The following is a 17,142-nucleotide window of genomic DNA, read 5'->3' as shown; positions in this document are numbered from 1 at the left end:
GGCATGAGATGAATTCTGCAATAAAAGCTTTGAAGAAGTAATGATTTGAGCTCCAGTTACTTAATGAACCAGGGACTTCCAACAGTGCCTCAGAAATGCTTAAAACAAGAAAACAACAAAATTTCATCATTCTCTCTTTGCTTTTGCCAGCAGTGGATCCTACCAGCCAAATAGTAGAAGCAAATGAGTACATTTAAATAACTGCCTTGCAGCTGTTCCAAAGAGAAATCCAGAGCAGTTTCCATTAGAATGGCCCTTCATGGCCAGAGCCAAAACCCACTTCTCCCACTCTGTGCCATTGAATACATCTCTATTTTCTCCTCATTTTGTTTGAATTGGGGTGGAAGAGATTTAAGCTATCGCTGCCACAGAACGCTTATCCTTCTCATAATATGCTTGAGAACAGTCTGCAGTGAGCTTCCCCCAACGAAGCACAACAAAATTTGCACTTTAGATTTGGTGCCCAAGTTTCTGCAGTCAACAAGTGTGTGGATGTTTTTGTCCCCCTCGAGCTGAATCAACAAATTAGCCTTGTTACCAAAACAGACCTCTTGTGGTGGTAAATACAGCAAACAGGAGAACAAAAGGAAGTGGTGAGGCTGGAAAAAACAATTTGTGATTAAAAGTATATCCACCCCGTTACAGACATCATAGGGAAAACCAAAATACCAGTACATCTTTTTTTAAAAATTATTTTACTAGGTGAGATTACTGGAGGTTCAAAATGCATCTTCATTTTGTTTAAAGTAGACCAATACTGCCTTAAAGGCAAATGCTCAGTAAAGTGTGAACAAGTTAGAGACCCCATTGTTTCTAAAGCTCTGAGACAAAGATTTTTCTATATTCTGTTTCTGTATTTCACAAATATCTCAATATATCAAAGCAAAAAGAAACCCAAATTGTCTAACATATATTTAATGGAATAAATGTACTTGTTGTACTTTACTTTATTGTAAACACAGAATAGTGTTCTTATTTCTGTCTGTAAATCTCTATTTCCAGTCCCAAGATGAAATTTCCTTTGCATTTTGTTTGTAGGCTGAACTCTCTCAAGGGCTCACTTTGCTGGTGTGCTTGGTGAGGAGCAATGGGAGGTGTGCCCTGGAGGTGGATGCAGCCCCAGTGTAGCCCACAGCATTTTTTCAGCATAAAATTGCTATCTTTGAGCTGCTGTAGCCAATCATTATCTCCCAGCTTGGTTTACTAACTGGGTTTAAAGGATGCATGTTGTAAATAATGAAATTATTTATGTATGAAAACTCATTTGGGATGTTATAGGTGCAGATTTTTTTCCCCCTCCAACTGCTTCCACTCCGGCTTTTGCAGAGCACAGATAGGACTCAGTGTGCACCTGTCTCCAGAAAACCCATCCCAAGGTGGGGGTCTTTGATCAAGGTCTGTCCTGCACTGCACCCATCCTCACAGCAGAATTCAGAGTCACACAGCTGTTTGCAGCTGGGGGTGAACTGGGCAAGAAGGTGGAGCAGCCCAATCAGCATCATGGCAAAGACATTTTCTGAAGGCATAAGAGGTGGAATATTTCAGTCACTAAATGAGATGATGGAATATAATTGTCTTCCTGTGTCTCCCACAAAGCCAGAAAGTGTTGAGCCTGTGCCCATGTTTGGCTAGTTTTTGTGAAGTTCAGCTTGTCATGAAAGCTAACCCAAAAGAAAAGAAGTTTTAAGAGCTTTGCAGAAGTTCTTTCTGTACTTTGGAACACTCGGTCTTAAGTACCCAATTTGGGCTCAATATGCTCTACCTGCACCACAGCCAATTACTTTTTTTTTTTTTTTTTTTTTTTTGCAAATGTCTCCACATTACAGTGGGGATCTCCCTTTGAGCTGGGAAGACAGATAAGGGGGGGCAGAGAAAAAATAAATTCTTAGTAATCAACATATATAGGCTGTTCTAGGAGTGTGAGTGTGTGATGATGTAGAGCTATGCCCTGATTCAAACTATCTTCATTTCTTCCTCTACTGGAAGGAAAACTTCTCTATGAACATTTATGTAGTATTTTTGAGGGACACAGCTCATCTGAAAATGCTGGATCTGTAGAAAAGGAGCAGCAATACAACAGTGTGTGAATTGCTGGCTAAGTTGTGGATGGATGAGGCCACTCTCTTTTCTTTTTCAATTCTTTTAATTAATTATAGCTTTTAATTTCTCCTTTTACTTGCAGAGTTTTGGAAGGTCAGCAACCTCACTGTTTTTTTAGCCAGTCTGTGGAGGTCATGATCATAGTTAGTCAATGGGATCTGTGACACTTGTGAATTATACCTTCCAAGAGTAAAACTGCCTGTTTTCTCACTGTTGCTGGGGGCTGGGTCTCTTTAATACACTGAGGGCTTAGAATGTTGAGCTGCATTTTCAGGTATAGACTGTAGGACACAGAGAAATTCTCAGTTCAGTTTCTAGTAGTTGGGACATTTGTCAGCTCTGAGGCTCTGTAGTAATAGTCTGCTACAAAAGCACCCTAAAAATTATTGGATGTACTAGCTGTTGCCACATGATCCTTAAGTAACTTTATGCTTTAGGATGTTTTGATAGCATTAAAGGGATCCTCTCTAGAGATTAAGAGATTAATTTCCTCCTGTCTTGTCACCTTTGTGAAGGCCAAAATGAGTCTAGTGAAACGAAGTACCCTGCTGTGACAGAACCACCCCATCTTATTATACAGATTTATCTGTAAGTCTGTTGAATGGTTACTTTGGGAGATGCAATTCTGTGTTGGTGATATGGTTTCCTACTTCCATTGTGCAGATGAGAAATATGTCTGTGCATAAGGCTAGAATGAATCAGGACCCTTGTCTTGTGACTTCATGATTTTTTTTTTTTTACTTCTACTTTTATCTTTGAAGGAAACACATCTTTTCTGCTTTATTTTAAAGCTTTTCTTTCATGTTCTGCAGTTTGAAAAGTAGTCTGTGTTTTTCATTAGATAATGGACAACTGGTTTTGCAAATTGGATTTTTTTTCCCCTCATCTGTTACAACTTTACTTTTGAAAACCCCATGTTTAGCAGTTGTGGGTTGACAAACTATTTACATATTGATTCAATTATGCCTATACTTACTTGTTTATCCTTATTTTAAAGATATTCTTAATTTATACCCTTCTTTGAGGATTTTGAAATTGGTAGTTCCCTGAAGTTTTTCGCTTGACCCCCTCTAGTATATTGGTAAACACTAGTTATTTACGTAAGCTGAAAGCAGTGGTACTGATATCCATTCACTGCTGCTCTAAAAGTAAAATTAAAAGAGAGTTATTATGGTTTGTAGTCTTAGTTTACCACAACAATATTAGAAAAATTAATTGCTTTTCATCTCCTCTGTGTCCTGGGTAAGAAATCAGTGGCATGTGGAGGTTAATTCAGCAAAAGACAAAAAAGAGAGGAGCAGAGTGTGTTTGGAGAATTTAGGGTTAAGACATTTTTAAGAGATTTCCTGGAAATTTATTCTTTTTTTGTGGCTTACAAGTTTGAAAAGTTCTGTAAAAGTCAGACCTTAGTATTCAAAGAACGTTCGCTCTGCTTCTCTCTTGACAAGAAATAGGTGCACCCATGGGTGCTGGGGGTGGGGAGACAGTAACCTGCCTTGTTTTGTTTTGTGGATCAAGGAACTCTCCAAACTCTGAGATTGCAGAGGGGTTTGTAAAATGATCATCTTCCCCTCAGGCACCTCGTGCTAATTAATGCTTTGTTTAGGCAGGATCAGTCAATGGTATTTGAAAACTTTTTGATGTTTATTTTGCACCCCAAGCATCTCTCCTTACACAGTCCTTACCAGGTGAGCAGCCCTCACCGGGTGAGCTGTCACTCACCACGGAGCTGGCAGGATGCAGAGATCCCCTCTGACCTTCTGCTCCAGGCAGACTATGTGTTCTCCCCTGCTGTCTCTGCCCCAGGAGGGGCAGGTAGTAATGGGCTGCTCTCCCAAAGAGATCCAGTGGTCAGGCTATTGTGGATCCAAATCCTCATCCTGTTCTTCAGGGTGTGATGCAGAGGTGGCACAGAAGCAAGATGAATCAGGCACAAAACATGGGAAAGCTTACGTGGGCTCTTCTTCCCAGTGTTCCCACTGGCACCCCTGTGGTATGATCCCATATAACGAGAGAAGACAACCTATAAAATAGTGCCTGAAAAGGCCAGTGCCAAGGTGAATTGAATAACTAATTGAAGAAGAGTGACTTTTATTTATTAAGTCCTGTTGCCAAATCTCCTCATTTGTGTGCTGTGGTTATAACTATGTCTCATGATATTAAGAGATTGAATTCCATGTACTTGTGATTTTCTTCTTCTTTGATTTGGGACAAATGTGTTTTGGGTCATCTTCATATGGCAGGAGGAGACTTTGCTTTTAGCCTGCTTTTACTTTATTTTTCTTTATCTGTCTTGTTGGTTTATAACTCAATGTTTATTTCTTCCACACAGATTCGTCCTAGAGGTTTAGTTAACATGGGCAATTTGCAGCTCAGTTTGTTTTAAACTCCTGTTGAGATATACTGAATGGATGAGGTAAATCTCCGGGCACCACACATCTGGCTTACACAGGCAGTGAAACACACTGAGTGAAACTTCAGGAAATTAAAATATAAACTTCCCTGCCCCTTTTCCTGCAGGGGCAGGAGAGGGGATGGGGTCTGCCTGCTTGCATATGCCTTTGTGGTATGTTAACACTTTGAGTACTGAAAGATACAGTGCATTTCTCTCCTGCTTGAGCCTTTCCAGTCAGTATCACAGCTAAATGTGATGCCTTGGGATTTTTATGTTTGTGACATGGGAGGTCAAAACCTTCCTTTCAGATATACAGTGGCAACTGAGAAAGCTGATCATCTGGAAGTCCCCTGCTGGAATTTTTGTCAGCAAACTGTCTCATCTTCTTTTTCTTCTTTGCCTTGGGTTGGGGGTGGGGGATGAGTGTGCAGGGCTTGAAAAAATTACTTTTACAGGAGATCCCAGGTTTTAGATTAGAATGCCTCAAAAAAACGTTCTCCAAAATCCCTTACATGAACACAGCATTTTGTTTTCCTGTCTTCAAAATGAGAGAAGCAGCAAGTGAGCCTCATGCTAACTTCTCTGAGATTGCTCAAGTGCTGTCAGAGTTTTAAATTGAAGAAGTCTGGCTCTGCAGCATTTTACATACCCTTATGTGTGTATGTACATTCCACCTTGGCTTGGCATTTCGTTATTAAGTCATATTTTTTGTCATTCTTTGTTTCAGATTTCAAACTAAAAGGTAGGAGAGAACATTGCACAGTCAGGGAATAAATCACATCTTAAGCCCATGTGCAAAACAAAGCTACAAAGAAAAAAAGTAGGAAAATGAAAGTAAAAGCATAATACCGGCCACATTTTAAATTTCTGAATTAAAAATACATGTTTTTCCAGGTGTAGTAGGCCTCTTTCCATAGGAGCAACACTGGAGCAGGAATTATTACATGTGGGCAGCAGACATCGGAAAGAAAAAACCAGAGTGACAAATACACAGGCAAAGAGAATTTATTCAAGATCACAAGTATCCACTAGATCCTGCATCCAGATATTGCTACAGAGACTAAAAATCCTGTGCATTACATAATTAATGCAGATGTTGGCAAGCTTTTATAAGGGCCACTAATTCATTCATATGACTTCCTCTCTCCCTCAAGGGTTCTCATACTTGACCTGTTATTACTACAAGGTCTTTAACAAAAGAATTAAAGCCAGATGTCTTGTAGCTTTTGTTAAACGTCCCTTATAATAATTTTTTTTTATATGCAACAGATCCTACATGAGAACTTTCAAAATTTCTTAAATAATTAAGGCTAAAAGGCTTCAAACCCAAGAGTTGATGTATCCTAGAGGAGCAATAAAAGTATTATACTCACTGTGCTGAGAAATACTATTTACTCTAACTTTTTATTATCCTGGGACTGCAAACATTTCTGCTCAATGTTTAGGCTGGAGGTAAAATCCTTCTTAAAAGACCTTTTTCTTTAACATAAATTTAAATGTCATGTAGTCCATTTGAGATATAGGTGCTTTATTGGAATTGGCTTAATTGCCTCGACAAATGTAGAAATGAAAAGAAACAGAAACAGTTTTGGGTAATTCTAAGGAGATCTTTATCAGATACTATTTTCACTTGAGTCAAGTTACAAATTCTGTTTCCCAATTCTGTATGTTTTTGTTTTCAACAAGAAGGTTAGGTTAGCTGTAGCACTTCCTGCAGAGTAACTGGAGCTGTCCAAAACCTATGGTTAACTTTGTATGTTTTAGTGGGAAGAAATTACCGTCTTTTAGTGTTGTTGTTCTGTTCCTTGATTTGGCTTCTTACCTGCATTGCTAAAACTGGTCCTGTTTTTGTAAAAATTCAAGTTTAGTCCATGGAGTCCCAGAGCAATAAAAGTAGAGAGGCAAAGGCAGATCTTACATAGAAAATTACTTTTTTAACATGTGTCTCTTGGGTTGGTTTTTTTGTTTTTATTTTTAATTATAATTTTTATGTCTTTGTTCTTTACCCATGCTAAACAAGAAACCAGGATATTTTTCAGAGGGGTTTCTTTTCTTAAGGTTTGCCTTTTGGGAATTGCACCTTGGGTTAATTGAATGGAACTGAAAAAGGAAACTGATTAGTCATTTTCTTATAAGCCAACAATTCTATCCAAAACGTCCACATCCTAGTGGATTATGGGCTGGTTTGTTGCCCCCCTAGGTGTTCTCAGCAGAGTACTCTGCAAAAAAAATTAATCATGTGTTCTCTGACATAGCCACAACAATAGTTAATGCAGGTAATACGAGTGGATGCTTTTAACACTAGGTAAGCCAAATATTACTTTTCTTATTTCTTGGGTCACTCCTATTTCAAATTGGAATAAGTCAGTTCTGGTGAGTTATATTTAAAAACATTGTGTATTTCCAGCCATTTCTAGAAACATGGCTGGTGCTCATAGAAATGCTATGTCATGCTTCCTTTATTGTTCAGAAAAGCACTTTTTATGGACATATGCCTTGTAATTCACAGTCTCAGAACATACTGACAATCTTTATTTAGGGTGTTCTTCTCACATTTTAAGACAGGACAAGAAGGAATACGCATGATGGAAAATGGAATGATTTAAAACCTGCTTGGAAATGTAATGCACATTTCCTCCTCTTTGAAGAACTGTTCTTCTGCTACAGTTAAACAACAGTTCTGTGCACTGATAACATGAATAAGATGTCTAGCAGAGTTAATTTTTCTTAATTATGAATTGCATGACTTTAACTGAATCTCTCAGCAGAACTTCTTGGCCAGAAGCTCTTTTTCTATGCAATTTACAACTACATCAGAAATCATGCTGGCTCCCAGAGCAGATGGAACCATTTCTGGTTGTTTCTAATCTGGTTGCTGTTACTAGACTCCTCAGACCAATTGTTTGTGAGTTGTGGAATGCCATTTGGTCTGAAACAATTAATTTGTTCTGAAGCGTGTTCCTTTCCTGTCCCCCTCCCCGCTCTTTGTGTATGTCTTAGCCATGAAGGCAATCATATGTTTTCAGTTCTGACGTCATTCTGGGGTTTTTTCTCTCTCTTTTTTTTTTTTTTTCTCTCTTTCAGTCCACAGCCATGAGTGAACCACAGTGCTACTACAATGAAACCATTGCCTTCTTTTATAACCGAAGTGGAAAATATCTAGCCACTGAATGGAACACTGTCAGCAAGCTTGTAATGGGACTGGGGATTACCGTCTGCATCTTCATAATGCTGGCCAACCTCTTGGTTATGGTGGCTATTTATGTCAATCGCCGATTCCACTTCCCTATTTATTACCTAATGGCCAACTTAGCTGCTGCGGACTTTTTTGCAGGGCTGGCCTACTTTTACTTAATGTTCAACACAGGACCCAACACTAGAAGACTGACTGTAAGCACCTGGCTTCTCCGTCAGGGTCTCATTGATACCAGTCTGACAGCCTCTGTAGCCAATTTGTTGGCCATTGCTATTGAGCGGCACATTACGGTTTTCCGAATGCAGCTGCACACTCGGATGAGCAACCGCCGAGTGGTCGTTGTCATCGTTGTTATCTGGACTATGGCCATTGTCATGGGTGCCATACCGAGCGTCGGATGGAACTGTATTTGTGATATCACCCACTGCTCCAACATGGCACCGCTCTATAGTGACTCCTACCTGGTCTTCTGGGCTATTTTCAACCTGGTCACTTTTGTGGTCATGGTGGTCCTATATGCTCACATCTTTGGGTACGTTCGCCAAAGGACTATGAGAATGTCCAGACACAGTTCTGGACCCCGCAGGAATCGGGACACCATGATGAGCCTCCTGAAGACTGTGGTCATTGTGCTTGGTAAGTGCTTACTTTGCCCACCCTGTTCTCCCTGCTCTTTTTCTTATCAGGTGATTTCAGTCATGTGTGCTCAGCTCCTGGGGCTCAGCAGAATTTGGAAGACACTGGAAGAAGTGCCAACAATAAGAATGCCCAGAGTTCAGTACTGTGACCACTGGGATTATCAAGCTTATTTATGGAAGTTGATGTGACATGATCACTCAGCCCTGTAACACAAAACCAGTGAAAATCCAGATGTAGTGTGGTGGCTTTTTGCAGCAATGCCTGTTTAAAATCTTTTGTAGCAACCTATTAAATAATGTTTGTCCTTTTGCCTTTGAAGATACCAAATGGCTTCAAACTTAAAATAGTACAGGGAAGGCTTGGTATTCCACTGAAGTATCTGTTGTCTCCTTTTTGCCACCCGAAAGGTGTTGTGTGTATTCATGTGAAATTCCAGTATATGGAGAACAGTCAGGAGCTACAGGCTATTCACAAAAAGATTGTGCGTTAAGCAGGACTGCATGTACCCAGTCCTATAGTTCTTGGCGCATTTGTTAATACAGGAAAGTAGCACGTGAGATGCTGTTGTGCTTCAGCACACTGCTCGGGAGGTGCGTAGGCTTCAGTGTTTGGCATGAGGGAAATACCACAACACATTTTGGATTCAGGAGGTTATCGTAATTTCGTGTATAGTTTTACTTGGGTTTTGTCTGGGGCTCCCAGTTTCCTTATGCAGAAGTGCAGCCTAAAGGCTGAGTACCGTTCCCTGTTGATCATCTTTGCTGTTTGTTCTGTTCTTTGTTCCTGCAGATGATAGTGAGCTGAAGGCAGCAAGGATGGTGCAGGTTGTCTCCTTGTCCCAATATGTGTTCTCACCTATTAGGTCTCCCAGTACAGTACATGGGTCTCCAGGTATCCCAGTACCCTGTTGCATCAGATGGTTGCCCTAACAGTTCATACAGGCAATTGTTATGCAGTCCACAAAGCCCAAAACTTAGCCCCATTTCTCTCCTTGCCATTATGGTTCCCATAGGTTTATGCTGTGACTTGAGCTTTCTATCACAAACGTGGCAGAACGGTGGCAGAGATTTGGTGTGAGTCACTGTGTCAACTCACTTTTTCGTTTAAGAATTTACTTCTTCTTGTACTCTGACCTAGTGATTTGCTTTTTAACCAGAATACAAATTGTGCAGTTAACTAACCTGTTAAACCATTGATAAGATGTATTCCTCCACATCCTGCTCTTCTCTTCAGGGAAGGAACTTGTATGAGTTTTCCAAGGGAGACTGTAGTGGTTGGTTAAACCTCTCCTGACCTTCTGCTGGTTCAAAAATCTGTCCTTTCCCATATCCATGATTCTCATGGTAGAAGGCAAGATGAGGTTAAGAATACCAAGAAAATTTGGGTTTTGCAGTCCTCTATTAGGAAGTTCTCTGTTTTCCTTCCTGAGGACATTATTGTTCATACAGTATTTCCTATGAGGTGAAAGACTGGCTCAGACTTTAAAAAAAAAAAAAAACACACAAAAGGTCCCAAAAACAGCTACTAAAAAAAGTGGATGGAAAATAGTAGGCACTTCTACCAATGCAATGTGGAGTTGTAGCAATAAAGGGTCCCAAAAACAGCTACTAAAAAAAGTGGATGGAAAATAGTAGGCACTTCTACCAATTCAATGTGGAGTTGTAGCAATAAAGGGTCACTGAATAAATAGCAAATGTCAGCTAATCCCAAGCATGTATGGTACTAGAGGTATGTGTATGCAGCAGGAAGGATCCTTCTCCTGTGAGAATAGGTCAGAGGGAAGATTCACAGCCCACTCACAGTGGCCACAACAGTAGTGGTGTACAAAGAATGTAAAGTGACTCCTTTTCTTCCCTAATAAGTATGTTTTTTTCAGGTATTGTTCTAGAAAGAGTGAAACAATTCCAGGGGTTAAGGGGCACTAGCTAAACTGACAGTAAATTCAGTTTAGCTGCAGATGTAGTTCAGTATTACCTCTGATTCCTCATAATGGTGAGACTTTTCAGGACATGTGCAAGTGGCACATGTTGAAGCTTTCTTCAAAATTTAATCAGGATCTTATTTCTTGTTACTGTTGCACTTCATTCAGTCTTTTGCACATGCTGTACTTAAGTATCTCTTCTAATCTGCATAAAATACTATATACAGAAAAAAAAGTTATTGTTTTATTAAATCTGTTCAAAGGAAACAGAAGTGCTTGTAGGTTGTGATAGTCGTTATCATTTTTGCAGCTCCCACCTTGGTATTATTTTGCAAAGGGTTTGGGTTTTGGTTCAGTTTGGTTTTTCCCTAAGCAATGTGATTTCTAGAGGAAAGCTGGAGGAGGTGAGTCATAGCCCTGTAGTGTAAAGAAACAGCAGCGCTTTCACCTCCTTACCACCTGGGAGGCACAGTTGCAAGATAAAGATGGTTGGGAAACAGCTATGGGTTTGCTGTGTAGATTCTTTTAATTTAAGAAATAAATAAATAAAGACTAGACTGAAGTCAAGAATTAGGCTTTGGGGTAACCACAGAGGCTTTGGGGGAGTTAAATATTTGTGCATCAGTTACCAGACTGCCACGTACACCATGAGAAATTTTCATTAGTTGCCATCAGCTGGGGAGTATCATCCCATGTTGCTGAATTTGCACTTCAGGGGAGAATTGTTTTGTGGTTCTAAAGAAGAGAAGCTAAGCATCACTTCAAAGGACTTCTGGGCAACAGATATCTCAAATATCAGCAGGTATCTCTCAAGCAAACAGTGTGGTCAGCATGTTGATCAGGCAGGTGTGGTGGTGCTCTATCACTGTTTGCAGTCTACTTGTAAGTCTGGCTTAAAGTTTTCTTAGGCAGAAGATTTAATTTCAAGGGTTATACTTCCTGAGTGCCTTCTAGAAAAGGTAGTGCTTCAAGTTTATCTACTGGAGCTTTGGGAAGGGTAGAAAAGGTGAGTGTGTTAGTCTGCATGGAGCAATTTGCTGAACATTTATCTCGTGTTATCTGGCTTTTCCTACATCACTGAGCCTCAAAAACATGGAGGAAAAGAACCCCTGCCTTTCTTAATGGTGCAGATTAGGGTAATAATACATTGCTCAATATATTGAGCAATGAGGTTTGAGGCAGAAACCAACATTCTGCAGGAAGTGAAGCTGGGAAGGAGAGTAGTTTATTCTGAAGATGCCTCTCCCTCCTCTCCTTCCCCACAGTTGAGATGGGAAGGAAGCTGGTTTGTGTCAGCCTGCTTTACACAGGAGAAGACAATTCATTTTGGAGGAGAGGGAGGGTGCCCTGGGATTGAAAGGAAAACAGAACTGGGGCTCTGGGTAAACCTGTGAGCATTGGCAGAGGCAGGCAAACCATTCCTCATTTTAGAATCTATTAAAATGCTGCTCAGCCGTAAGTAACCCCATTGTGAATTGGGCAGCAGTGAACTGTTCATTTGACTTTTAAACTTCCATAAACGGGTGTCCTGGAGTTGTCCTGCTGGCTGTACTCCCAGGTAAAGCCATGCTGCTGCTGCTGCTGCTGCAAGCAGAAGAGCATCTTTTCCCCTGTCTGCCTTCTCACTGTGTTTGGGAGGCAGGAGGGGGAGGGAATAACACAAGAGCTTCTTGTTTGTTAGCTGCCTAACACGGCCTGCCCTCCTCATGCCTTGCTGCCTTGCTCCAAGAGGAGAAGAGCTGCCCCAAAGGGGTGCAGTCCTCCAGGCAGTGATGCTGTCAGCATGTGCAGGGAGGGTGCCAGCTGCCTCTGACAAGAGAGTGATTGTATGGGGAGGGCTATGGCTGCTTGACGCACTGACTGGAGCGGTCGGGATCTGGCACACTGCGTCATCCCACAGAGCGGGTGGGATGCTGAGTCCTAGGAACAAGTCAAAAGCAGAGAACAGATTTTTTTTTTTTTTTTCATGCCCTCTTGTTTTTTTTCTTGAGTAAAATAGTTTAAACAGAAGGAAGTGATTTCATAGCTGAGCCCTTTTTTCTTTTAACAAGGCTGCTTTTGAAATCTTTCAAAAGTAACAGGGAACATAAAGCTCTTTCTCTAAACCATGCCTTTCCTTTGCATTGGAACTAAGAACTGATCTGTGTACTGCACATAGCCATAAAATCATGTCTGGTTTGGCTTGCAGCTCAGTGACACTTTGCCTTTCACCACCACCATGTGTTCCCTTTAAATGAGCAATCAGGGAACAGGCAGAAACTGAGCAGATACATCAGCTGAAACTTGGCATCCTCTCTTCTGTTCTCCACTTTTTCTCATGTTACACTTAAAGACAAAGCTAAACTGTTTTTCTGCTCGGGATCATAGTTAGACTCTGAAAGCATTTGTCTGGGCCAGCTGTAGGTTTGGCCCAAAAATGGATGACAATATCTAACTATTGTTTTAAGAAGTAGTGAAAACATCATATTAAGGATTTCAGACCCCAGGCCTGGATAAACTAGCTCTGGTCTGGATTTCCTTGGCCTGGGATCAGCCATGAAAGGCTAGCATCTTTCAGGTATTTTCCGGTGCATACCTGCATTTCTAGAGAAGTACTGGCTTAGAATGTTGCCATTGAAAAGTTAGCCTTTATTTCTCCTGCCTAAATGCTGATTAAATACCCATCCTAATTTGTCACCTCTCATTTTTACAGTGTGGATAACTCTGCCATAAACCTCCATATGCATCTTTGAGAGTTCCTCTCTATTTAGAATTTAGACTGTGGGGTTGTGATACTGAGAGATTATAACTGAATTTCAAATAAGCACGATACCAACAATCCTTATTTGTATTTTGCTAATTCTGATGATTAGCCTTCTATGTTGGGTGAGTTCTCAATGTTGTTTGGCCAAAATTAGGCATGCCTGTTGAGCCAAGAACCACAGCTAGCCCCGAGGATGTAGGGAGACCAAACAATGAATTCAGAATTGTTTACCCTTTATGTTCCTGGGAAGTGAAAAGACACTTAGGACTTTCCTGCCTGTAGAATCATCCACTTTGTTTGCAGGAATGTGGTTTACTCTGTAATATTGGGACACTAATGTGGGCACAGATAAAAAAGGTGAAGGCTCTTTTTGTATAAACTCTGAGTTTGTATAAATTTTGATTTAAAGGAGACTCACAGTGTTTGAAGACAGTCCTTTACTTGTTATAATGAAGAAATAAATGTAAGAAAAACATCTGGAAGTTCAGTATAAACATCTGGAAGTGTAGAACTGCTCAGCAACAGCTTTTTTTCTGCCCTCTCTGCAGCAGTTATAAATTGCATGAGACTTATTTTTGAACTTTTGTAGATTTTCTTTCACATCTAGGTACCAAGTGGGATTGGAAAACAGAAAAAATCTGTTAATGCACATGAGTGTTTACCTATGCTGTAGCTACACCATTGAAGCAAATAAAATACATTATTGGTAACTTTAACTTTTCTGAATGTTGTTTTGACATGCAGTCTGCACTCCCTTTTTCTTCTCATGCAGTAAAAGCACTTGATTATCAGTAGAATGTAAAAAGAGTATGAAATAATGCTACAGCCTGACTGACAGCACTTGGTGTCTTGACAGAGGCATGTCTTTATTTCCCTATCCCTCGTGCAGCGTCAAGTAATAACTGGAATGGTTCATCTTTGTTGGCCCTTAGGCTTCAACAGCATGAAACACATTTTATCAGTTACCAAGGCTGTGGTCCAGGACTGAGATGAGGATGATCATGTCTAGACAGAGCTTGGTTATGGTATCTCTCAAACTTTGACAGACCTTCCCTGCCTGTGGAACATTATTCCTCTAGGCCAAAGGAAGCATCAGCCCTCTCAGCACAGTGCAGCTTGTAAGATGCTCTTTTGGAGAAGCCACGGTTTAACTCTGAGCCCAGTGACTGTAAGACAACTACACCTATTTACCTCCTCCTTGAGGAGTCCTGCTGCTGTTGGGAGAGATGAGCTTTGCAGCAGCATTTTCCTGAGATGAATGAAATTGAGGATGTTGTCTTAGCTTGGAGATGTCCTTTCACCAGGTAGCAGTGGCCTCATGGGGAGAAAAGCAGCATCCAGTCAGGTGTTTTTCCTTGTAATTATTACATTTTCCATAGAGAATTGAGCTGGGTAGTGACATCATGCTGGAGTTCAACTGAGAGCAGCATTTTTCACAGCTTCTTGTCTGGAAGTAGTGCAATGTGAAGCCATAAATACTGTGTTACCCTGTGATCTGCACAGGGGGCCAGTTCAGAGTCACCAACCCTGCCTGACCCCCGCACCACAGAAATGTCACTTGTGTATTGATTTAATCCTGACAGAAAAACAGGGCAATAAACTGTGTAGTTGGTGCAGGCAACACAAGTCTGAGCATCAATGGCTTTCTGTTCTAGCACGCAGGTTGCAGTTATGTGCAGTCCCAGTGGTTTTAGATCAGTGTATTTTAAATGTGCATAAACTGTGAATTTAACCCTACAGTCAAGGAAACTGGGGAATTGTTGCCGATGACTGTAGCCTAAATGGAAAGCTCATAAGTTCAAAGGATAAAATCTTGTTTCATAGTATGGAGGGCAAAGGTTTGTAACAAATGCTTTCAGAAATGCAGTGTGACAGCAGCACTTTCAAGCTGTGTCATCAAATATTTCCTTGAAAAAGTGAAATCTTGATTAAAATTATTATTTATACCACACCTTATCTATCTTACTGGAATTTGGATTACTTGGATTTCTCCCTCTTCTCCCTCTTCTCCCTCAGCCTTAGGAGTAGTTCTCCTAAGGAGTAGTTTTGCTGCTCAAAAGCCTCCTTGAGGGAAAATACATGCAGTTTAGGGAGTCGGTGGTTTCCAGGCCTTGCCATTTCCACTTATTGTGAATTATGTATTATCTTTTTGATTTTGTTGTTGCATTTTTTATTTCCCCTGTGCTTCTTAATGACATTTTAATATTGACTTAAGTAACAGTGTACTTACAGCTTGCCAGTAGATGAAGGGGAATAAAAGTCTTTGTGTTTTTGCAAATATTTGTTAGAAGGTTTAATTGTGAAATCATTCTGATTTAATAACAAGTGCTTTAACTTTCAGTCAGTGATTTGTAACCAGTGTACTAATATTTTTATGTGTGTAAATGTAAATATCTGTATTTTATTTTCTTGATAAATACAGCTTGATCACTATATTAGTCAGGTCTAGCACTGTTTTCTAACAGGAAGACAAATTTTCACAAAGAACTGTTGAAAAATCAGTTAGGTTTTCTTTTTCCATAGTGGAGGCCTGAAAACTTGCCAAGGATCTATGTACAATATGTATGTAATTATGCAGTGATTGTAGTGTGTTTTAAATTAAACACCCTTTGTAGGATTTTTCTTGATGGCTTGATATATTTCATGCTGCTGGTAGAACCAGGACTATGTGTGCTCTGTCTCAAAATCTCAGTCACTGATCATTTTTATTGTCATTTATAGTCCAGCAAATTAATTCTGATGGATCTTCTTGGATTTTTTCTAGTTGTCCCAAACCAAATCTCTTCCTGTTACTGGTTGCCGGTGAGAATGCTGAAAGGAAAAATAATAAGGAAACATAGGATTTGGAAATCAGAGTGTGGTCAGGTTGTTTGTGCGATAAACTTCATCAGTAGCTTTCTTTTCCAAAACAAGCGCTTGCAAGGTTCCCTTGATGAAGCAGAAGGTTCTGATGCCTTGTATCCAGGCAACTCTCCCTGAACCCAGAGCATGGCTGGATGTGTAGAAAGTCTCATTGTAAATGTTTTGCTTAATTTCTTCACTAGCTCTCTCAGTTAATGTTATTGCATCCACAGTTAAAGCTGATAGGTCCCTGGTAACTGTCTTTTCTCTAAAGTATTCCAGGTATCCCTACAGCATTCAATGCTTCGCCCTGGGGAATCTATTTAGAAGTTTTTTTCCTTCTTTCCCCTTTCAGTTATGAATCAGAATTATTTATTTTTATTCAAAATCCTTTGAAAATGCACTTTGAGGACCTTCCATCATTTCCCAAGACAGGAATGTGGTTTTATTTTATTTTATTCTTGAGAGGGAAAAATGTCTCTAGTAAATACATTCCTTTAAGTATGATGAAAATGAGGCCTTGTTTAATAAAAGTCTTTCCCCTGACTTCAGTATAATTTATTACCTTTTCAGGGAAAAAATAAATTTAAAGGGCAAATGAAAGATCTCTTCATTTTTCCAGGAATGGCCAGAAAGGGGTAAACCTTAAGTAGTTCTTACACTTCACATTTTGATTAAAAAAAGGATAAACAAAAAACTTTCTTCTTGCTTGCATAGGTTTTGAGCTTTTCCAAGAAGCTTCTAAAAATTAATTGCAATGCAAGAGTAGGTATATTTCTTAACAGGCCCTGAGAATTGATTTTTATTTTCCTTTAATTTAATAATAGGATTTGGAAACACACCTTGACCTTGAATAGTAGAATCCAAGATTTTCACTTGGATCTAGGTAAAATAACAAAATGCTGACTGAGGAGTGATACTCACTTACTGAAAATCCACACCAAATCAAAATTCATTGGTAGCCTATGTTGCTCTGAGATCAGACTCCACATAGCAGTGCTATATCCATAAGTAAGTAAGCATCAACCTCCTTCTCTGAAACAAAGCAGATGGGCATGTTTTGTGGGGCATTTGCTCTAAAAGAGAGGCCTTGGTAAACTTTGCTGAATACCCAGAGCAGAAGTTGTTGCCAAGAAGAAATTTTGAAAATCAGCATGTACACGAAGGCTTACAGTGAAATGCCAGCACATGACCAAGTCCTGCTGATCTCTCAAAATTTCAGAATTTTGAATTTTTTGGAAAAGAAGATAGGAACATGTCCTTTCTTTAGAAGAGGCAACAATACTACTTTTAAAAAATGACTGCTC

The 17,142-nt window shown here is 39.9% G+C and overlaps 1 protein-coding gene across 2 annotated transcripts in view; it reads left to right on the top strand.

Annotated features, from left to right (window-relative positions):
* Nucleotides 1–17,142, top strand: part of LPAR1 (lysophosphatidic acid receptor 1) — a 69,563-nt gene that overhangs the window by 29,620 nt on the left and 22,801 nt on the right. For both annotated transcript variants that reach the window (XM_059873827.1, XM_059873829.1), the window contains exon 3: nucleotides 7,580–8,327. In XM_059873827.1, the coding sequence (XP_059729810.1) occupies nucleotides 7,580–8,327 (748 nt within the window). The remainder of the gene's footprint in view (nucleotides 1–7,579; nucleotides 8,328–17,142) is intronic.

Source organism: Haemorhous mexicanus, chromosome Z (genome assembly GCF_027477595.1).
Source record: "Haemorhous mexicanus isolate bHaeMex1 chromosome Z, bHaeMex1.pri, whole genome shotgun sequence".
In the NCBI taxonomy this organism is placed as follows: domain Eukaryota; kingdom Metazoa; phylum Chordata; class Aves; order Passeriformes; family Fringillidae; genus Haemorhous; species Haemorhous mexicanus.
Note: the sequence above shows the minus strand (reverse complement) of the source record. Positions and strands in the feature narration are given on the sequence as shown.